The sequence below is a fragment of the Diadema setosum genome, chromosome 8 (genome assembly GCF_964275005.1).
Source record: "Diadema setosum chromosome 8, eeDiaSeto1, whole genome shotgun sequence".
Taxonomy (NCBI): domain Eukaryota; kingdom Metazoa; phylum Echinodermata; class Echinoidea; order Diadematoida; family Diadematidae; genus Diadema; species Diadema setosum.
Window position 1 is genome coordinate 28,061,325 of NC_092692.1, and position 24,285 is coordinate 28,085,609.

The 24,285-nt window shown below is 37.5% G+C and overlaps 1 protein-coding gene across 1 annotated transcript in view; it reads left to right on the forward strand.

Moving 5' to 3' along the window:
- Positions 1-5,351: 5,351 nt before the first annotated feature.
- Positions 5,352-24,285, forward strand: part of LOC140232179 (multidrug resistance-associated protein 1-like) — a 57,667-nt gene continuing 38,733 nt past the window's right edge. The window contains exons 1-6 of the mRNA XM_072312318.1: positions 5,352-5,564; positions 11,943-12,116; positions 14,896-15,024; positions 20,057-20,194; positions 20,982-21,104; positions 22,857-22,918. Coding sequence (XP_072168419.1) covers positions 5,505-5,564; positions 11,943-12,116; positions 14,896-15,024; positions 20,057-20,194; positions 20,982-21,104; positions 22,857-22,918 — 686 coding nt within the window. The 5' untranslated portion in view covers positions 5,352-5,504. The remainder of the gene's footprint in view (positions 5,565-11,942; positions 12,117-14,895; positions 15,025-20,056; positions 20,195-20,981; positions 21,105-22,856; positions 22,919-24,285) is intronic.

Genomic DNA, 24,285 nt, shown 5'->3' on the forward strand with positions numbered 1-24,285 from the left:
TTGGTTGCGATGTGCATATAACATTCAACAAGTGAGTTATCATTTCAAAGGTTTTGATTTACTTTATCTAATAGTCGACTTACTTGTTTAATGTTTAACTTGTACTAATGTTTGAAAATGACTACCCCGTTTTACGATCAAACTCTTTAGCCGCGCAGTGAGGAAGCTTTTAGTGGACCTCTCAGTTCTCTTTTTTTTTCTCCTCAAAATACAACTTTGTATTTTCCCGTATGCATTTCTATTAGTTTGTTGACTATTGATTATCCTTCGCACTTTGTACTGTATATATATATATACTTATGATGGATTTTCCGATTTACCTCGTGTTATGTTTTGCCAAGGAAACTGAGAATGAAATAAATTAATTGAATTGAAATTGAAATTGAAATTGAATTGAAGTCATTAAATCTATAGCATAAATTTGTTTCTTTTTTTCATGAAACCGTCATTCTCAAGGATTTACCCTCTCGATGTAATTAACTCAAGACAACTATATAGGATTATGCTTACGTATAATAGTCGAAAACAATAACACTAATTACTCAAGTCTTCAGAGATAGGGCTCCACGTGCATCTAAAGAACGAGATGAATGGAAAGTTGGTGCCTGGAAAAGTTCATCATTCTCCCATTTTAGGGAAAAAGAATACGAGTACAAGAGTACATATTTATAACCAAAACAAGGACAATATCAACAAGAACATAGACACAAATTGAATAAACTAAATTACATATTCGAAAGTAGTAATATACTCTACACGTAAACTTTATTTTTCATTCTTATTTCTACAATGCCAAGAGCTGTTCTTTCCTTTTTATTGAAAAGAAAAAGATGATGACGGAATTCCCGAACATTAGAGTACTAGTGGTTGCATAGTCTTACGTCACTATCTATATAAAAATGAAATGAGTTTCATGACTTGACAGAGTGCATGATGTTCATTTTCTAAATGGTGATAGCGCCCTCATTCAGGGTCACTGTGTCTTATATAGATCATTCTGGCACTGCGCCTGCAAGCTATAACAGTTATACTTTACACTATGACCAACTGTGTCAACATATCGGTTCACCAAATCAAACTATTACTTCTCGAGAGCATCAATCAATTTGCTAAAAGTGCAAAACCACAAAAATTTCAGTTGGCTGTAAATCAGACCAAAAAGGGGTTGTGATGTTTTAGCAAAATTGCACCTAACTGGCATTTTGAAATTTCACGTAATATTTATGAATCAGTGATGTAACAAATATTTGTATGGTATATGCCTTACATAATTACAAGGATTTAAGGTTATAACCTTCAAAGTCTTCCATATATTTACACGCAACTTTTTCTAAAATTGTAAATTCAAATCATATCGAACAGAAAATGTCTATCTCTGTAATCATATTTGACGAGTAACTTTTTAATACACTTACAATCCAAAAGTATCAGTTGCAAGTTCACATCCTACGGATATAACAACACGTGCATATTATATAAGCCAAATTCGCCACTCGGATAAAGGTATAGATCTCTGATGATTTCCACAGCCTTTCAATTAAACTGATGACTCCATTTTGTTTGCTTGCTTTTGCTTCATATAGCTCAAAGTCAACCATTGGACAGATGGACCTACGACAAAGTCAATCTTAACATGGGTTGGAATTGCACTTAAGGGAAGTTAATGCGACTTAAAGGGACCAAGAGCGAACAATCCTTCATTGTTGAAGCCCTTGAAATCTTATATTTCTTGAACTATATCAACCGAAGACAGGCACCTTGATCTATCATTCTTATGTGTTTATACCATCGCGTACCTGCTTGAAATGCAGTACATTATTTGTTGTGATGATTTTGTTGGACGATATTCGTTATTCCGAAAGTTCGGTAATCCGAAAATGAGAAAAAAAAAAAGAAAAGAAAAAGAGTGTGCGCAAACGAACTTTCGGAATCCTGCACCTAATTTCCTTCTTGGATTAACGAACCTTCAGAATAACTATTTTTTTTTTTCATTTTTGGACAAACGAACTATATTTCACTTTCGAATTAATGAATCTTCGGAAACGGAGTGTAACCTCTATGATAAGTACTCGTATAATGTTTTATGAACGACTGAGTTTATGTGAAAGACATTTCTCTCCTCCTCCCCCTCACTCATTATAAGTTCTTTGGTCTGTATGTATACGACCCTTTTGCTCTGTTTTACTTGTCAGAAACGAAATTCCATGTAGGCCACTGCTCATTCATTATTGTGTCCTGTGACTTTGCACTTGCTAAGGTCGTGTCATGAGAAATGTGAAAAATGAATGTAAAATGAAATAAATAAAATGATCGTCATTGCAACAAGTTATTGCATTATGGAAAACAAAGGTAATTCGACCTCATGAATGATAAGTGATCAGGAGCAAGACAGGAAAATCACTATTAAAATAGATTTCTCTCTCCCCTCTCTCTCTCTCTCTCTCTCTCTCTTCATCTGTCACACATTCATAAATACATTGTTGTAACACACAAACACACACTTCATTTCTCCATCTGTCTTTGTTCAGAGACTTTTTAATCAATGAATGACGACTCCGTGTATCTAGAGATTCGTTTATTCGATCAACTGCATAATTATTTCGGCCTTCGGCCTCAGTATTAAAATAAAACTACTGAGGCTTTTATACATGTCGTACACAGCTTTACTATTTATAGAAAAAGCATTCAAGAACATGCTCTATTATATTACATTCTAATATATCACATTAGTATTATAGTTATATATCAAAGTGCATACTTTATATCATATCAGATCATTTATATTACATCATTATAAATAGTTTTATTTGGATTAAAAAGTGTATACATCATGTGATTGGTTGAAAGAGCTATACACGTGAGGTATTTTCAACTCCTGTACATCAAAATGCTGGCATGTTTGAGACTCAACGGAAAACTCTGTGGCCGGTGGTTGGATACCGATAGAGCGCCAGCTTTCGAAAGGATAAAGACAATCGTGTAAATAGTTGAGAGAATAGTTTGATTTTTCAAGACGTTTTCAATAACTGTTAAAATTTGGATTTCATTGAATTCGGAGGTAAAGTATGAGCACAAGACCACAAGACAAAATAAAAGGTTTAAGCCGTTATTCTTTTCCCCCACATTCTTGTTAAATATTTTTGTATAGATAACAGTTTTAAACAAAATGCTCTGCCTAATTTCGAGATTCTTGATAATACTATGGGTAGATAGAGCTGACTGCTATAGTTTTATTCATTGAAGGGAATAGGCCTACTCTCAAGACAAAGTACATTCGTAAATCGTACAATATAGATATCGAGAACATGGCTTTCCCGCACTTATTATTTTGCCAAGCTTACAACTTTCCCGGCCTTGATGGCGTCTGTGTACAATAACTGAAATCACAAAAAAAAAAAAAAAAAAAATCAGAAGCTTTCCACAGACATAAATAATTATGTATTATATCGTAAATGATGCATGAATGTAAAAAACAAAACAAAAACAAAAACAGTGTAAATAGACTAATCATACGTAAATAAAGAATTTGGTTTAAATATTATGACGCCTTTAATAAAGGGCGTTTGATTGACGGTGATATGGGTTGTAAAAGTTATGAACACCGTAAGGGAAGACTTCTTTTTCTACAAGTCCCTGTAAAATTGCATTTCTTTCATTCTTTGGGTATACCTTTTTGCTGTAATGCAACATTCCAAAAAGACTATCGGAGGTGACGCTTTGAAATGATGGGGGTGAACAAAAATTGAAATTTATCATTTGTCTCTAACTGCATAAAATCATGTGATTCACTCTCGCGCTTGTGGCAATGGATGTAGATATACGAGTGTTGTATAACGAAACCTCCTATTTTCCTTTCACTATCTCAAACCATACGTGTACTAAAATTATTATGCAACGTTTGCCTATGCTTTGCAATGATTTATAATTATCATCATGATCCATACGACCTTTGATGTTAAAGACGAGATAGTAGGTGAAACATTTGAATGAAAAACATAAAAAAGTGACATTTAAAACAAAGATTTATCTTAATAAATATATATATATATATATATATATATATATATATATATATATATATATATATATATATATATATATATATATATATATATATATATATATATATATATATATATATATAATCACAGAGTTACCTCGTCAGACACAGCACACGCTACACTTTGTTTTTGCTTTTGGACCAAAGAGAAATACAGCTATACGTGTGCTTTGTTTTGGACCCTGGGCACTGACCTGGGGGCCCGTTTCATAAAACTTGTCATCAGCGACAAGTTGTCATAGATGCTAGGAATTGATTCAAGGGCGCCGCCTTTTGGGCTCTACCACGTAACTGACGCTCGCCATTCATTGCGTGCCGTCTACATACGTCTGTTATGTATTCTGTGTGTCCGAACCATGCTCTTTGGTCCGCGCGGCGACGTGGTCGGGTACGGTAGACCACACAGTATATACAGTATGCAGTGTATACATCTTTTGTTACGGTACTGAAACATTTTGCATACTAATGTGGAAGAGCCGCCGGAATGACTCCGCTGTCGCAATTTCTATCGTTCAGGTGGCAGACAAATGCAGAAAGCCTTACAGCTCTTGATGTGACCTTCAAGTATACGGTTACTTATTCCTATGCTGCTGGTCTGTCTCTTTACAACAGCAACTCGGATGATTCGACAGCCAGCCAGCAGCTGCATGCACGTTTCCATCCTCTGACTGGGGCTGGGACATCACACCGCTAGCCGCTCGGGCGAGCTGTAGCCGTGGTGGTCTACGTCTCTCGTTGGTAGAGTACGCTGTCCATTCCCGATCCTCGAGTTCGACTCCAGTTCGGGTCATAACGTCGTTCGCGCTTCTCCCACCCACACTTCACCGACAGTGGTTCTATTTTTAATGCTATTTAACGACGGAATATTTCGGTATAGACCCTATGCGTAAATGTCTAATTTCTGGAACGGATGCTTGAGCAAATCTGTATCACGTCGCTGTCATCACTTGTCGAGGCGGGCTAAGAATGATGCAACTGTTGTGTAGATTTCGATTGTTGTAGAACCCTGCCCGGGCCCTGCTACACTTACGGCATATTATTAGATCTAGAATCTAGAGTGCGTCGTCTGCAAGTAGCTAGTGCCTTGAACCTTGAACCTAGAACTTAGAAGTATCCCTTTCAGCAGCTCCTTGGAACTATCCCAGGATGGTACAGATGCCGTGCCACAGAGTCGAGATGGTGGTAGTGGTCTAGTACCGCATAGTCACGATAGTGCTCCATGATAGTGATAAAATTTACTGATGCTGATCAGTGCAGTGATAGTCCCACAGGTGAGGTGTAAGAAGTAAAATTGTGCCACAACTTGCTGCGTCAATCAGCTTGTCCTTGTAATTGGCACTGATCGTCAAATTGCAGCATCGTCTGCTTTGAGCTGTGAAAATAAAGAAAGCAAGAGCAGATCTTGGACTTGGGTGGAGGAAGAGACAGTGTGGAACTTGTTGAGATGGAAGACACAGGATCAGGAGACACATCATGGCAGAAATTCTGTGGCTCAGAATTATGGGTAGGAAAGACTTTTCACCCCTTTGAAAGGAGTTCCTGTTGGAATAGACCGATGCCGATGGTATCTGTCTCTTCACGATCACAATGGGCGTCGTATCTGATGTTGGGACATGTACATTTACTACATGCATGTGTATGGTCAGCCCTCCGTTGAAACAAAGGGCTGACCGGTGATGACCATACAGTACGTGTCCTAACGTCAGATACATGTAAGAAGACCACCGTGAAGAGACAGATACCATTGATCTACTGCACTGTTGGAACAGCCTCCAAAATTTTGTTACAAGATAACTAATCAAGATGTGTATATATATACTGTAATCATAATCATGCATATTACTGGGAAACCTTGGAATAGTTTAATAATCCTAAGTAAATAGATGCATCCAGTGTCTACACAACTACTGACTATTAAAGACAGTTTTGAAATTAGTCTGGACAACCTGGCTTTGCTGTAGAGTACAAACCCATCAAGTTATGAGTTTGATGCCATTATTCCACCTGGTTGTGACCTGCCAGCAATCTTTAAATGTTGACAGAATCTGGATCTGAATGCAGAGGCTTAAGGAGGCAGAATTTTACTGTATTGATAATTAAGAGTAAACAGTAAAATCTTTCACCTTTTACGCAAGGAAATCCACCACCGTCTCTGTACGTGATTTTTGAAAAATAATTCCTTCAAGCGATCATGCAAGAGCCTGCAAAATAGTGCAATGTAGGCGATGCCCAACTAGTTGGTTGGAGTTTAATAATGCCTTAGAAAACCAATTTAAGTGTTTCAAAATGGTCATAAATGATTCATCATAAAATGCGATGATTATTACTATGCAGTTTTATGATTTGTAGATAAATTGTAAGTACATATACATATATATCTATATACATGTACATATATATATATATATATATATATATATATATATATATGATATATACAACAATATAAAAACTCATTTAAAAATTAATAGATATATATTTTTTTAAACCCTGAAAATACCATGCATTAGACACCATATTGGCATGGTCCTATTTCAGCTCCTTCCCCCCCCCCCCCCCACTAATCAAGGATTCAAATGCAGACCTGCAATTGTGAATTATACATTTTCATCTTCTTGCTGAAATATTCATCTTCTTGATGAAAACAACATAATGGACTTTCCCCAAACTTGGCAAGTAGCATTCCTAGGGGGATAGGATCTCAAAAGCCCGAATTCACGAAGGTGGTACAAACGAAACCATGGTTTAAACCATGGACAAAAACCATGGAGCGCCAAGTGTCGCATGGAATATTTCGTTACGAAATTGGTCATTTTGTCGACAAAATGACCGTTTTGTTAACGAAATTATCATTCCGTGGACGAAATGTTCATTTAGTCACAAAATGTTGTAATTTTGTTACAAAATGATAATTTCATCGACGAAATGACTGACTTCGTGACGAAATATTCCATGCGACACTTGGCGCTCCATGGTTTTTGTCCATGGTTTAAACCATGGTTTCATTTGTACCACCTTCGTGAATTCGGGCCAAAGTGTTTGAATGGGCACCATGCTTTCCTTGGGGGCCCCAGGGGGCTCAAGCTTCCTAAATTAGGGAATATTCTTCTCTAGAATCGAAGCTTTAACCAAGTCTTATTCTTTTTTTTTTCTAAATTGCATAGTCCAACCTTCTATAAAGTACAATGTACTTGGCAGGTATTTTTACCAGTGTGATGGAATACCATGCCCCCAGCTCTCATAGCTGCCCCTGCCCCAAGTTTCCAATGTTCTCAGGTAAGAATACATGGAAGATGAACTTGCGATACTTGGGTGAGCGCGAGACCCCGGGGTCTATTTTTTTAAAAACCTGTCTGAGTGAATGATTGTACATGTGCGTGCTGTGTTCATGCTTTTTTTCTTTTTCTCTTTGCCTCTGCCACGAAGTGTCGTTGGAGACAGTATGTTTTTGAAAGCATGTTAATTTTTTATTAGGTTTATTTGAATCACTGCAGTATGTTTACATCATGTTTAAAAAACAGCGACAGAAGTGCTATGTAAATAATAGTATTTGGTAAAGTGCTAGTCATGACTCGTTGATTTGGTAAGCAGATATCTTTCAGTATACTCTTCACACTCTGGGTTACATGTGTGCTCAGACATTCTTGCAAACATACAGCTTACGTTACCTAAGGGCTTAGTGTATTTAGTGGTGGATTATGCAGCCACTACAGTAGGTCAAACTTTTGTTGTTCTGATTATGCGTGTGTGCGATAGAGAAAACGAGAGAGAGAGAGAGAGAGAGGGAGAGAGAGAGAGAGAGAGGGAGGGAGTCTAGATTTTATGGACGAAGGGGTCAGTGAACAGTAGCTAACCTTAAGAAGAGAGCAAAGGAAAGATCATGCTATTGATATAACTGTGATTATCACATGTTGACCACCCCCCCCCCAAAAAAAAAAAACAAACAAACAACAACAAGAAATAGGTGGTACTCTTTTCACAAGACACTTTGAACAGCATGTGATTACCAAATGTACATTATGCAACTGTGTTATAAGATACGTGTAGTTATATAGCATCATAGAAGTATCCAGGGAAGGGAGTTCTTGCATTGAAGGCTGTACTTAAAGGATACAGATTTTAATTTCCTGAACTGTTTTGACCAATGACATTGTAATTGCCGAGCTGAAACTATCAACAAGTTTGAACAGTCCTGTTGTCTAGTATACCCACTTTTGATGTCCAAGATTATCATTTGATAAAAAAAAGAAAGATAGAGCATGAGGAAATACAAACTACAACCTCTGTAGGCCTACATGTAGGTGTAAATTGAAGATGTAACTGTAGTTCTCCAAGCAGAGGTCTTTTTGTTGTTTTGTCTTCGCCTACTTTTATACAATATCCTCAAGAAAGTATTCATGATACGTACAATGTAACATTCCGATTTTCAAAAAGCAAATTGAATTGCTATTCCATGAGGTGAACAAGAAATAAGCATTGGAATATATTTGCGCTGAAGTCAAGAAGACAAGAATTACATCCTTCCCCCTGAAGAAACTAGACAACTAGACTACAGCTGTAGTATTAACTTTTTACTTAAGTATTACCAAAAAGAGGTTGTGAAGCAAGTCACATTTCAATAATTGAAACCCAACTCAAATCAGTGCATCATAAACCAGAGATGGCATCGTATCCTTCCTTTGAAAATAGAATTATGCAAACTAGTGCTGTAAAAAAAAATACATTAATAAAAAAAAAAGATGGAAAAAAAAATTAAGACTCAACTACACTATGATTAAAATTATCATTACTGAGTGGCGTGCTTTTATTGACCATGTCAATTGTGTAGGTTTGTTTTGCTATTTGGCATTTTTTTTGTTTGTTTTTTTTTTTGAGGGGGGGGGGGGAGATGTAGAGGCCTGTCAAGAAATGTAAATGTGAAGATTTTGACCAAAAGTCACAACTTTTGCTGTGTTGTCATGGGTACTATTGCAATTGTAATGTAACATGTACAATAATATCTGGGTAAGCTCTCGAAAGTAAAGATGGAAGTTTGAGTTTATTTGAGCAAAAGCAATAACTTCATTTTAATGGTTCATTTTATGGCCTTGGATTTTTATTCCTTGACATTTATGCTACCTGACTCTGGCTTGTTTGACAAAGCAAACAATTATGTGGTTGTGTTTGATTAACATGCAGGTATGTGCTTTATGACCACTTGCACACATTCAGCAGGCAGAGTACAATATTTAATTTACAAAGAAACTTGATGTAACCTATCCAAGCCAAAAGAAGTGTGGGGGAATCTGAGCTCACCCAAGTAGGGTGATTTTGCACAGATCAATAATAGAGACATAAAGTTCCCGTGAGTGAATGCGATGAAGAAAAGAGATATTGCTTATTGAGGTTGGAGACGATTCCATTTTTTATGTGTGTGTTTGTGGGGGTCAAATGAAACACTATTTTAATAATTAAAGTGATTTTCAAGAAAGCTTGTCTTTACTGTGTGTGCCCTGTACATCCATTGGACCAAGAAATGATGATAATAGAGAATAATATAAAAATGGCAGCCCTTCATACATGTGTAACATGTAGAAGACAATCATTACATCAGCTTGATTTTCTATTCACTGTTCATTCAGAATGCATGAGGATGCAATTAACTACAATTGTATTGTTGTATCTTGATTCGCTATTTTTGCACCGCTTGATCAGATGAATTATTTCAACTTAAAGAGTATTATGAACGTATAACCTTTCTGTCGGTCTTTGTTTTCACCGGGGCATGGGAGGTTCGGTTCATGTTGTTTCCTGTGCTTATCGATTGTCGGGATGAGTTCGAATCCGACCAATTGTTTCCCAATGATTTCCTGTCCTGAAGTAGAGTTGAGTACAAGGGGAGCGTGGAGTACTGCAGAAGGTCACCAGAGCGGCACACCATTGTCAAGTTTTGTCATCCTTCATTTTCTAACAGAGTTTAATGAAGCTCATCTTCCTTTCATTCTGTCAGGAGCTTTTGTGGAATAGATGATTTAACCTGTACTTTGTCTAGATACAAAATAATGCATGATTGATACAGAACATGCTGGATGCACTGTAGATCACATGATAAACACATTCAAGCAATGGATACAGCTTGGAAAAACCCTTAGGACATTCAGTTTTCCAGCTAAAGAAAAGAATACAGTGGAAAACATTGAAATGGGGGAACTATTCATTCATGTCTTGATTTTGATGAAACTTCAATTTTTTTTTAATTTTTTAAGCAGTGTCCACACTTTTTTTAAAATAATCAAAATATCATGGTGTCTCGAAATCTCAAGGCATGTCATGCACATACATGTACACTGTACACACTGTATTGTATCAGTGTACTTGCTGAAGTGACTCATTGTGTTGATCTGAGGCTTACTGTGCCTATTTTTAACCTGTCTGCTATCATGAGTGAAGCGTTCATACAGGGACAAAACTCTGGAGTCAAATCTTGAACAACTTTCAGAAATTTGCAAATTTGTGAGACCACTTTGGAGTTTTAGGATGTTGTGTCCACATTTTAATAAAGAAATATTCTCGGCAAAATTGTTTGGAGTTTGAAAACTCAAATTGTATAAAACTGTCAGTATGAGAGGCACAGTAGACAAACCTTTGTTGGGAATAAAAGTTATGGTTGGTTGGTTGGTTGGTTGGTTGGTTGGTTGGTTGGTTGGTTGGTTGGTTGGTTGGTTGGTTTTTATGCAGTGATCCTCTGATTGAAGATGAACGTGAAAAACTAGCCAAGTAATTAAGAGTTTTCTTTATTTTCTAGGTGTTTCAAGAATTGAAAAAATAAAAATGTCCTTTATTAAATTCTTGTTGGTTTCCATGATGTTTGCTCAGTAAAGGTCCATTTATACTGACAGTATACCTTCTGCACTGCTCCCCTCCCTGTTCCCCCCCCCCAAAAAAAATAATAATAAAAAATACATGTACATGCAAGGGGGGGGGGGGGACTGACACTGCATTGCAGTTGGACTTTGTGATTGACTGGACAAACTTTAAAAAAAAAAAAAAAAAAAAAGAATGAAGATGTATAGAGAATGAAATCAGACGATCTGATTTTTTTTTTGATTTTTTTTTTGATTTTTTTTTATTTTTTTTTTTATACCTCTGCCCTAAATGGTGCCAGAGGCATTCACAAATGTTTATTGGCTGTCACTGTCCCTCCCACATCTTGTTATAACACTTTCTGTATATAGCTTTTGGTTATTGGCCAGGTAAGTTAAATATTGGTGAAGATGCAGTAATTAGCTCATAGTCAAAATCCCTTACAATCAAAGCCTATAAAGTCAAAGGTCACTGAACTCTAGTTTAAATATGTATATGCATGTATCATATATATTTTTTTTTTTTTTTTTTTTGGAATGAAACACGCTGTATTATGGATACTTACAGAGATTGAGTACAGCATTCCAGTCAACTCTCCCCAGCAGTTGAATCACTGTAATGTAAAATGTAGTGATTGAAGTTTTACATGTTATTTTCATCGTACACAAGATTTGTTTCTTCTTTTTTTAGTTTCAGGTCATGTTGATCCTGTGTGTGCAACCATTGATAGATAGGTAGAATGTTTGCCTATGTGATACCGATTCAACGATAGTGATAAGGGAGAATGCCATGGTCATAGGTCAAGATACCTAAGTAATCATTAAACCAGGATAGATGATATTGCCTTATGATATGAAGTAAAGAGTGACAATACTCAATTGTCCTCAGAATCTGTTTGCTGAGTGCACATCATGTGCAAAAGTGCTGTCACCTTTTTACAATGTTACTTCTCATTCGCTCCCACAGAATTTGTTCATTTGCATGACTGTGTTTGACTTGTGATATCAAAGTGTGTCTATGAACTGTTTATTGTCCATAGGACCCCACCCTGCTGAACTCCTCCGTGCCTGACATCACACCATGCTTCCAGGAGACGGTGTTGTCCTGGATACCGCCGGCCTTCCTCGGTCTGGTCGCGCCCTTCTATCTCTTCTACTTGTCTCGCCACGACTGGGGCTTCATACGCCTATCCAGGCTGCATCGCATCAAGCAGGTATGTTTTTTGGCGTGTCATCTTTGTACATGTATGAAAGGTACGCGCCCAATGCCAGGGACACGTATTATCCCTTTTTGAAGACGGTTCCAGTGTGCACTGAATTCCGTGTAAATGTGGTATTTGAAGACAGGGAAGTGCGTTCACTGGGTTTCTGACATTTACAGTGAGAAACTGTAATTCAATATATTCTTCAGAACTTCTTAAAATGCATATTAAAGGTAGCTCCTTTGGGATTGTTTTCCTACAAGTGTAGCCACCCTTTGATGTCAAAGTGTCTTGTCAAAATTACTCTTTTTACGCTCACATTCAGTATTCCCGGCCCATCAGGGAATTCAGGGAAAATTATTTAACTTTTTTCCTGTCTGGGAAGTCAGGGAATTTGATAAAAATGCCTCAAATCAGAGAACTTTGATTGGCCCAAAAATTGAAAGTAGTCATTCAGACTCTGTTATATTTTGTTGCATATCAAAACAACATCCAATGGATGACCAGTGTTTTAAACTGCAAATAGTTTACTGCAACAACAAAGAAAACATGTGAAACTGGAAATGAGTATGGTTATGATTATATATGATTATAGTGGAATTTGGGGACTTCATCAGTGAAAAATCAGGGAATTTTGTTTTCTTGAAATGCTGGGAACCCTGACATTTATGATATGTTTAATATAAGTACTCTGTACTTTTGTTCTTCTTACAGTCAAGAAGTGGAAGGGCTTTAGATGACCACATGTGAATGTAATATGTCGTATGTATAGTACCTGCATTATTACTGTAGATGGACAGGCCAGTGCTAAAATTTGACTCACCAGCCTTTTCAGACTTGGCCCAAGAGTATAGCCGCTTGAAATGTCCATCAATACCCCTCCCATGTGGGAAGCATTTTGAGTTCTCATGAATTCACAGTCCACATAGTAGAATTACCTGGTATTCCTTACAGTGCTGAGCACTCTGTCTCATTTTCTTGCCTGTTCACATCTGTATATAATGCTATTATATCCTTGTGCAAATTCCTAACTGCTAGATGTGTCTGTTGTGGGGTTTTTTGGGAGGGGGGGGGGAGGGGAGGTTGTGATAAAACATGCATGACAAGACTTCCACAAGACATTGATTAGTACAAATCGACAAGAGAAATAGTGCCCAGGGTCTAGGGTTGTTTTTTTTTTTTCCTTTTTTTTTTTTTTTTCCTGGCACCACCAGACAAGATAAGCCTTAATAAATACAGTATTTTGATCTCCAGGATGTGCACAGGGGCACAATGGGTGTATTGTAAGTTGGCCTTCTTACTACTCGTAACTTGATAGCGAGATACATTGTAGGTTCATTCCGTGCATGAAAGCTTGCTCCTACTGTAGCTACTTGTCTGTAGCTACTACTGGTCATACTCTCTATGGCTGTTCGGGAGATTATGTCTCAGACAAACTGGATCAGTCATGCTTAAACCCACTGGGGCTGGTTGTGCTACATCATATGTGTTAACCACATAGAAAATGCATTGCAAAATCTGGGAGAAAATAGGTTAATTACATAACAGCAAGATGAGCAAATTTACTACAGAGCTGACCTTAGGCATGTGTTTGAATACCCTAGTACATTGTATGTTAAAGGTCATTTTGTTTTTCACATTTTTATGGCAGTTAAGTGGTGACATCATGAACTGCACAGCAGTCTTCTTATCCAGCAATGTGCTACCATTTCCTAAGGGATTGTCTGATTTTCCTGAAATTTACTGACTGTGTTTTATTACGTTTGTAATATTGCTCATATTTTATGTATACTGGTGTTTGGGTTGATTTCCCATTTAATACTTCTTATACCTTCTTGTGTAGATACATAAAGTTTTTACAGGTTAAACCATTCTGTAACATATTAAATGCATGCTCTGGTAGGACCACTGGCCCTGAATAGCAATAGCCTCCATGATTAGGTAATTGCTGTCATTTTGAAAGGCCAGGGTACATAATAATGTACATGTACTGTACCAACTCATCCCAAGCTGTGGTGTATTCATTATTTGTATTTGAACTTACCTACAAACTTCAGCTGTGTGAATTTCTACACTAGGCAAATTGTTGCAAAAAAAAAAGAACTTGGTAGTGGAACTCTCTACATGTTTGTGAAAGAAAATGCATCACAGCCAGGGTTTACAGAGGAAAGTATTCACTGATGTTTTTCCAAGCCATCAGGCCATCATAGTAACAAGATAAAAATCACAGCTATTTGTTTGTTATTACAAATTATTATTCCATCTTTAGTATCATGAAGACAGGTGAAAAAGAAGGAACAAGTCTTGGGATTTGAACCTGCATTTCTTTAATACTGCCTACCAGGCAGGGCCACTACCATTGAACTGAAGCCAATTCATGGCAGTGACAAGATGATGTTTGAACAAATACCCAATGCCTCACTTCTCTGTCATTCTCTCTTGGTCTTATTTGTGGTTCGCATAAAGCCTTCAGTATGGTGAATTATGCCCTTCATTCCTCTAAGAACAAAATTGTTTGTACATTATTTAAGTACATATTTTTGATGTAGAGAGGAACACTTGTAAATGCTTTACACCTCCAGTAAGGTGAGTTGTGCCCTTCATTCTTAATGTTTTATTTATCTCTTTTTTTTTTTTTTTGGTAAGAAGTGTTGTGAAGAATTGCTAGTGCTTGTGAAAAAGACTGCATCACATTAAGCATACCACAGGGCAGTATATATCATAAGTGTATATTTATGAAGCATCAGGGAAGCGTGATTGATCAGAATACTCTTTCATCCTTTCTCAACAGCTTCTAGCCAGCCTCCTGATTCTCTTGCCATTACTGGATGTGTGCGTGGGGATCGCAGACATGGTGCGGACGAAGGGAGAGCTCCCCGCCGTTTATCTTGTCACGCCAGCGTTGATTGCAATTACTATGGTGAGTCCCAGCCCGCGCAAATATCAGAGCTTGCCAGGTGTCGATGAGCTCTGTGTATAAATATTTGTACGCACACATCAAATTAAAGAATGGTGTTAAAGGCCTCGTCATGTCTTTACTTATTACGGTCACAATGTGTAGGCTAAACAATTTTAGATGGCTGTATTTGTGGCATAAACATTTCTGAGTATCATCATTAAAGGACAAGTTCACCTTCATAGACATGTGGGTTTAGTGAATGCAGCAATATTAGTAAAACACATCAGTGAGAGTTTGAGGAAAATCGGACAATCCATTCCAAAATTATGAATTTTTGAAGTTTCTGCTCGGTCACAACTGGATGAGAAGACTACTATGGCTTGTGATGTCACATGAGTACAACGATATAAAGAAAGAATAAAGAAAATTCAACATATTTCCATTTTCCTTGCATAACGAAAGAACACTCAACTTCTCTCTTTCAGAAGACAGGGGGAATAATATTACCCTTGATATACGTCAGTAACAAGTCGAAGAAATGTGCACTTTATTCAAAAAGTAAAGTTTTGTGAACTTCTCTTTTTATTTTCCTTATATCGTTGTAAGCATGTGACATCATACACTGTAGTAGTCTTCTCATCCAGCAGTGACTGCGCAAATACTTCAAAAATGCATAACTTTCGAACAGATTGTCTGATTTTCCTCTAACTTTCACTGATGTGTTCTACTAATATTACTGCATTCTCTCAATCCTTATGTATATGAAGGTGGACTTGTCCTTTAATGTAAACTACAGTACATTGTAATTAGATGAGCTGCAAAAAACTCCAACATATACAAGTATGGATTGCAGATAGAGCACTTAAAAATGTATAATGCTATTCTGCCAGGTAGGGTTTCATTAGATTTAAAAAATGTTGTGTCAGACAATGCTTTCTGAACATTTTTGTCTGAAATTAATTTCTAGGGATCAAAACTACAATTTTGCACAATTTGAATACATATGTTTCCTGATATCTGAATAAGTGAGGATCCTTTGTATGTTTTTTGTACTGTCACTTTTTTTTTTAAACGATAAACCTTATGGCTTCATACTTTGGCTGTCAAGAAACGTGCCTAACAGAATGATCTGTGAAAATTGATTTACTGCCGCTGTTTGTAAATGAACACATCAACATTGGTTGCTTTTTAGATGAGCAGTAAATCATCCCTCTTGACATGCTGATAGAAACTGTGCAAATGAAGTCTTTGGTGTCGGAACGTTCTCATTCAACAGTCTGAAAATGTTCAATATATTCTCTGTGTGCATTGTGCAGCAGCGTACCAGTACATACATGTACTGTATGTGCAAGACACATCTCTACATTCTGTATGTCATCTTGACGTTGCTGCTAATGGGGAAGTACACATACATGTAGCTCTAGATGTGTCATGGGTAGATGATGGCTGCTCTGTGTGCTGGTAAAGGAAATTCTCTCCCGTACGGAAACTTGTTTGGAGAAAAAGTGGTCATTCTAATGCAGCAGAGTAGTGACAATAAAGGCAACATGCGTGTGTATGGCAGATAGACGAAAGGATGCTGATTCCAGTATTGATTTCCGTGTTATGCTTGGTAGTGCTTCCAGTGGGTTATTTTTATTCCTAGAAATGATCCTTCTTGTTTTACATGAACGTAACATATCTCTTTAATTGTCCTCTAAACACTGTGTTAAACAATTTGTGACTGTGAAAAACAATGTTTTGTTTTTGTTTGTCTGGAATGCTCTTCAAGGGCATTCCCTGTTTGAGCAGATGTAAAAGTCAAATATTGTGATAAATTCTACTTGTGTTTTCCTTCAAAAAATAAATAAGGTAAATTACTAATGGTTGGTGAAGCAAGCAAACAAGATTTTTTTTTTCCAAGGATTCTTGCATTGTACAGTAAACTAAAATGGAGAATGTTTAATATGAGATGATCAAAGGAACCCTACTTTACTGTAGTTAACAGCCTGTAACATATGTGACCGTGCACCTCAAAACGAACATAAAGTCGCACACACTGATTTTGCGTGAGGACTGAAAACAAGTGAAATGGGTCAACCTAGCCAAAATTGACTTTTTCATATTTTCTGAAAGAGCAGGTCTTCTTTTACATTATGCTAAAATTTGGTATCATAAAACGGGCAGGAAAGTGTGTTTTTTTAGCAGTTTATCTCGAACATTTTTGATAGAATAGTGTGATTAGGTGTGTCTTCAGAATCCCTTTTTCATTTCTGAAAAACCTTGTCCACACTCTTCACTTTCAACTCTAATAACTTTTGCAAGGATAGTGCTACTGCTTTGAAAGTTGGCATTAATTATGGACAGAATGTGTTAATGAGACATGCTTATTTTCAGTTTAATCTGATAATCCCTTCATTGTTGTTACTCCAGTGGTTTACTTCCTGTTTTTTGTCCCATTCATCGCACAGCCAGCACGGTTTGGTAAAGATTAAGCGCTTGAATAGACACTGTACTTCATCAGAGCCTCTTTTCTCAGTTCACACTTTTTCTGAGGTTGTGCTTTCTTTCCAATATTTAGATAGGTTAGGAGAGTCCATTTGATTTGAGTTATACATCATTTTAAAGCTTAAAGTCTGCTCTTTCAGAATATGGTCTTAACTAAAAATTCATGTCTGGCGACTTTTTGTTTGTTTTGAGGTGCACTGTCACATATATATGCCCGTATCCTTCATCGTATCAAGTGTCTGATATGACTTAAATTCACTCTGAAACTGTTGCTATTTGCGACTGCTCTTCAATAGTTTGAGTCGTTAGTCCCAATAGGATAACTTTTCCGTGGCAAGCTTGATGAAAGACTAATGAGATGTCATACAGTACGTGTATGACATGAGGACATGGTTGTGAAACAGAAACTACCTTTCAAAAGGTATACCTGAATGATATTTGAGAGCATTGGACTCTGATGTATTCAGGACTGGAGTCACATGTAAGGTATACACAATTATGATATACTCAGGCTAATGATAAAAGATAGATAATGTAACATGAAATCATGTTTTAGCTTTTACTCTTTCAAAATGAGGCAAAATAGACATACCAGATGAAACAATATAATTCAAAATTCTATACATTATATGTTGAACAGGGTTCAGTTAATGGCATAATTAGTGTCAGAAGACTAGCCAGATGTAAATTATACAGCAGGAGGTGATGACTGGTCTGCTTCTTCCTCATTAGTCTAAAGATCATATGGAAGCATGAAAGAAACAACCAAAACACTCATATTCTATCCTTATTTCTAGTTCAGTTACTCTATATGCCATATATTTTTGTGAGTCTGAATTTTCATGAATCGGGACTTCCTGATGACTTCGCAAGTGATTAATTTTGCGATCGTGGAATACAGTACTGCACAATATATAAGTGTACGTGCACGTCACATTCATATTGGGATCAGAGTCCATATTTCACATGTCTTAAAATTTGTGAATAGCACCTAACTCACAGAATTCGCAAAAATAAAAACCCATGAAATATTTAGCATATACAATGGTCTAAGTTTATAGGGTTTGACTGGAAATTAGAAGAATAGTATGTTCTAATAAACAGGTGTGAAATCCTCAATGCAGAGATCAATAGAATTCAAAATTCATATTTGTGTAGAGCAAAAACATACACTAGTGTACATCAGAATTGCTCATTACATCAGGATTGCTGTTTACACATGTAGATGTACAGTGCCTGGCTGTAATGGACTCTGAGATCCCATATACCTGTTCCGTTTGGGCACTGTTTTTCATGTTTTGATGTCTATTTCAGCCACAACTGGGGGTCTTCATTATGTCTAACAATAGTTCATTTATGCACTGACATAGCAATACACCTGACTCATTTTATAACCCATTGAAACTTATTTTTTCCCTCGAAGTGTTATATTTGAAACCCCCCCCCCCCCCCCCCCCGTTATGGCAGACAAAAGTTACTACAGTGTTAAAAAAAACCAATAGGTCTAGATACGTGTTCTTATGTGTGACCATTTATCAAAGTTTATTGACGGATGACCTCCAGCTGTTTTACATTTTGAACTTTAGTCACAAGTTTATCTGGATATCTCTGATGGTCATTTATGTATATTTGCTTCTAAAAGTCTTTACCCTGTAATTGCTTTTCTCTTTTTGTCGTAAGTTTGATTTGTATGCTAATATCACTGTTGGGGCGACAAAACCTTGTACCGGTATCTCATAAATGCCAAAAGTTCAGGAGAGAAAAAAACACAAAAATCACAAAAACAAAAACATGAAATCCAGAGCAGTGTAACAAATTGGATTCACTACCTTTTCTTTGAACATTCCATGGGAACTTCATTTTTGGGGGTAAGACAGTTATATAGGATTTGGGCAGGACATCACTATAAACTGATTATCTGACAATTAAAAAAAAAAAATAATAATTTTCACAAAAATTTTAGATACAAGGTATTGTCACCCCAACAACAATATGTGTAAACATATTACAAAAAAAAAAGAAAAGAAAAAATGTCAGTTCAGCAAAATGTATCTATTTGGTGTACATTGTATGCCTGCAACATAATGTAGGAGAGGTTTTCAGTTTAATGACATTCATTGCTCTCCTTCATAATTTGATTTTTAAAGGGGAAGGCTAGTAACTGATCAGTGGGAATCAGTGGAAATGCTGGGAGATGATTGTTCCAATCCTTATGGGATTCATTCAAGAGTTCATTGTATATCTATTGTTGTGTGAAAATGATTTGCTTCATAATGGTCTCATATTCAAGTAATGTGCAGTTTAATGCTTCCAGGTTAGCGTCCCTGGTCAGTGACGGAGCATTAATCTGCACATTACTCGAATATGAGACCGTTCTGAAGCAAATCATTTTCACACACCAATAGATATACAATGAACTCTTGAATGAATCCCATAAGGATTGGAACAATCATCTCCCAGCATTTCCACTGATTCCCACTGATCAGTTACTAGCCTTCCCCTTTAAGTACTTTTTGGAAGTAACAGTTGGTCATTTTGTCTTTCAACCTCTTCTTCCTCCTGCCAGATTTTAGCTTCTGTCATAATCCACGTCGAGAGGAGGAAAGGTCAGCAGTCCTCTGGTGTCCTCTTCCTCTTCTACCTCATCAGTATTTTTTGCTCCATAGGGGAGTTCCACTCAAAGGTCATCAATGCCAGGGTCAGTGTGAGTGTGTAGACTGTGGTTATGTTTTTATTGGAAATTTGAGATCTTTACAAGTATTTTTTTTTCTTCTTCCCTTTTTTTAATCAGTGATGAGGTCACTTACAAGAATATGTTTCTGTAGTACCTGAAAATTTTCACTCAGAAAATAAGTTCATGCAATATCTTGCTCCCCCTCCCCCTTGTTTAGCAGTGCAGTACCTTAAGTAACTTAAGAAGTAAGTTTATGCCATATCTTGCTTTCCCCCCCCCCCCCCCCCCCCAAAAAAAAAGGAATGGTATAATTGATATTGTTTGATGATGAATGCACTACAGATACCGGGCTCAACATTAGCAGTGGCCCAGTGGCTTGGAGTCACTAGAACTTGATGTGAGGCCATCAAATTCTTAAAAGGCTATCTCTTAGTGGCCTGATTGGGCAGTGTATATTCGAAAATGAATTTTTGTATTCCCTTTTATTTTTGGCCATCACATCCCTTTTTTGGGCTACAAAAACTTCACATTCTCTGATTTTAGTGGCCTGAACGGACCACCACAGAAAAAGTTAGTGTTGAGCCCTGCTGTATATATTTCACACACATACATGTAAGCAATATATTCAGTACATACACATTATTGCCTTTGCCTTTGCAGTCCCTTTGAAAGATATCGGCATTGCCACTATGTGTGTGTAAATGTTCTGTGTTGTTGAAAATTTAAATAAAATGAAATTAAATGAAATGAGCCAGCTGTTTTGATGAATATCTCAAATTTGGTCACTAAATCTGTCATGTTTCATTATGATTGACAGGGTTCTGAGGACGTCTTTCGTTACGTGACATTCTTCCTGTATTTCTTTGTCCTCGTGGCCCAACTCGTGTGTGTCAGCTTTGCGGAGCAGATGCCCTACTATTCACCTGTTGTCACAGATGCTGTGAGTTGAGCTTCCATTTACATAATGCAAGAGTGGAATAATAACTTAAAGCATACTTGTGAAGCAATGATTGAATGATTAGAATAATTGAATTAAGAGTTGCAAACATACACAAAAAAATAAGCACATGATTTAGTAAAAAGGTACATTGTGAGTGGATGCCATCAAGTCTTTAATATGGAAACTATTCAAGAGAGAGAGAGAGAGGAAAAAAGAAAAAAGGAGATTGGCCGTAATAGACAAGTGGTCATAAACAGTTCTGACTTTAGCTGTACAGCTCTTAAGGCAATGAAATAAAATAAGCCCCATAGACGAGACAGGCTTCACTACCACATTGTCAATGAAGGTTCAATTACATGTATATCTACTAATGTGCTGTGTATTTAACCTGTTGTGTGCTTTGAGTGTCATATACATAGAAAACCCCATAGCCTTGGACACACTCTTTAGAGTCCCTAGTGGCACAGAAAGGGTTAAACAATTTTGCTTTCATCAGGATATGCATCCAAATTGGAGAAAACATAAGTGTCAGGCTAGACTATGTGGTGCTTCTGAGATGTTTAGGTGTGATGTCTGCTATCTTTTGTGTGTATATGTTTTTGTTTGTTTTTTAACTGTACGTACAGTTACGCCATCGGTTGAGCTCTTATCCAGTATTTAACCCTAAAGGGGCCGGGCTTTTTTGGCTATGCTCAGACCGGGGGGGGGGGGATTCCGCCCCCCCTGAGATCTCGGCCATCGGTGGTGCGATCGCTATGAAATTTTGCATGCGTGAGACCCGCGTCATAATCTACAAGATTGTGTTATAAGATTTTTTGAAACAATCAATTTCTAATTTTAATTAATTAATTATGCAAATTAAGCTCAAGGTGATATTTTAGCTTAATTAAAAGCATTGAGAGTCTAATTTTTGATCTGTAAATCTGTTTTAGCATCATCAACAATTGTACATCACAAAAACTTCCAAAACTCATTTCAATTCTTTTCTTTGTTTTGTCACTGACCACTTTTCTACCATAATTAGCACAAAATTAATCAATGAAAGTGATTAATTGTAAAAATAATCAGGTTTTTATGCCTTTCATGACAGAGCACTGTTTTCCATAGGAAATGTACACAAAATCACAAAATTGTGCCCGTTTTGGAGCAACATTCCGTTACAAAAATGGGTGTGGCTTCGCAAAAGTATGCGCGGACGTTGCAAATTTGGTCTCAAAAGTTGCGCGAGACTTGAACGAAGAAAGTCAAGAAGCCTCGCGATGAGGCCTTCTCGCGTTACAGAATTATAGCGCGAAACGTCGAGGGGGGGCGGATTCCGCCCTCCCCCCCCCCCCCCCCCCCCGGCCCTTTTAGGGTTAATATATGTTATCATTGATTTCAGCTGTCAAATATGACGAATATTGAAAAACATTTTCAGTGGTCATAAGCTGTCTAAGATGCAGAAACAGACTCAGTCAGACGGGATAAGTTTGTATTCTTTTCATCTTCCACTCTTTAGAGAGGACAGTTGTAATTTTTAGCAGTGGGAACACAAACAGGAGAGTAGTTCTCTACCTGATTTTATAGCACATAATGGACCACCATACGCATATGTGTGCCTGGTGTGTCAGCAACTTTCTATTTAAATGTAGTCTTACCTACATGTGCATATCGTGATTTTCTATAGATTTCATGGCTTCAGAACAAACTATTTGACTTCTTTGGAGTCATACATATTCTCATTTCTTTCCTCCTTTTTGTCTTTCTGTGTAGAAAATATCTCCCGAAGCTACAGCCTCCTTCTTGTCAAAAGTCACATTCTGGTGGTTCTCCAGGTATGTAGAAAAAGATCCCTGTAAAGCAAGAAACCTTGGCAGCATAAGACTTTTGCGAATATTGGAGCCAGTGGCCTCTTTCGCAAATTGCTAGTGGCATTCAGTGCATATAGTGTAGACAAGAACATGCGTGTGCATTTTAATATCGCAAATCTTGGCTCTTGTGAAATTAAAGTGCATGTGAAAGTTCCTGGTTTTACAGTAATTAGTTTTTAGCTCACCTGAGCCGAAGGCTCAAGTGAGCTATTGCGATCGCTCTTCGTCCGGCGTCCGTCGTCTGTCATCTGTCGTCCGGCGTCCGTCGTGCATAAACTTTTACATTTTCATCTTCTTCTTGAGAACCCCTTGACCGATTTTCACCAAACTTGGCAGGTAGCATCCCTAGGGGAATAGGATCTCAATTTGTTCAAGTGGGCACCATACCCCACCTGGGGGCCCCCAGAGGGGCCCAAACCCCCCCCCCAAAAAAAAAAAAAAAAAAAATTAAGGAATCTTAAAAAAATCTTCTTCTCTAGAACCAGAAGTGATAGAGCTAAGTTAATACTATGAATTAGTACATTGATGACTGTAGTTTCAAGTTTGTTCATGGCGGAATCAGGGGTGCCCCCCTTCGGACCCAGCGGAGGGGGGTGGGGAGGGGTCCTAATGGGACCCAAATTGTGCATTTTCATCTTTTTCTTGAAAATGCCACAATGAATTTTCACCAAAGTTGGCAGGTAGCATCCCTAGGGGGAAAGAATCTTATTCCCATCAAATGGGCACCATGCCCCACCTGGGGGCCCCAGGGGGCCTAAGTTTGGACCAAAATTGTAAATTTTTAGCTTTTTCTTGAAAACCCTATAACTAATTTTCACCAAACTTTGCAGGTAGCATCCCTAGAGGGATAGAATCTCAATTCCATCAAATTGGCACCATGCCCCACCTGGGGGCCCCATGGGTCCCCCCCCCCCCCTCCTGTAGGGAATCTTTACAGATTTTCTCTAGAACTGGAAGTGATTGAGCTTAGTTAATACAATGAGTCAGTATATTGATGACTGTTGTTTCAAGTTTGTCCGTGGGAGAATCAGGGGTGCCCTCCCCAGCCCCCCCCCCCACCCCCTTGGGACCCAAGGAAGCGGGATGGGATGGAAGGTCCAAATGCGGGCCTAAATTTTCATCTTTTTGCTGAAAACAACATAATGGATTTTCACCAAACTTGTCAAGTAGCATTCCCATAGGGATAAGATCTCAAAGTGTTTGAATGGGCACCATGCTTTCCTTGGGGGCCCCAGGGGGTCCAAACCTCCTAAATTAATGAATATTAAATAATATTTTTCACTAGTTCTAATCAAAAGTGATAGGGCTTTCAGTCTTTTTTCCCAAGCTGC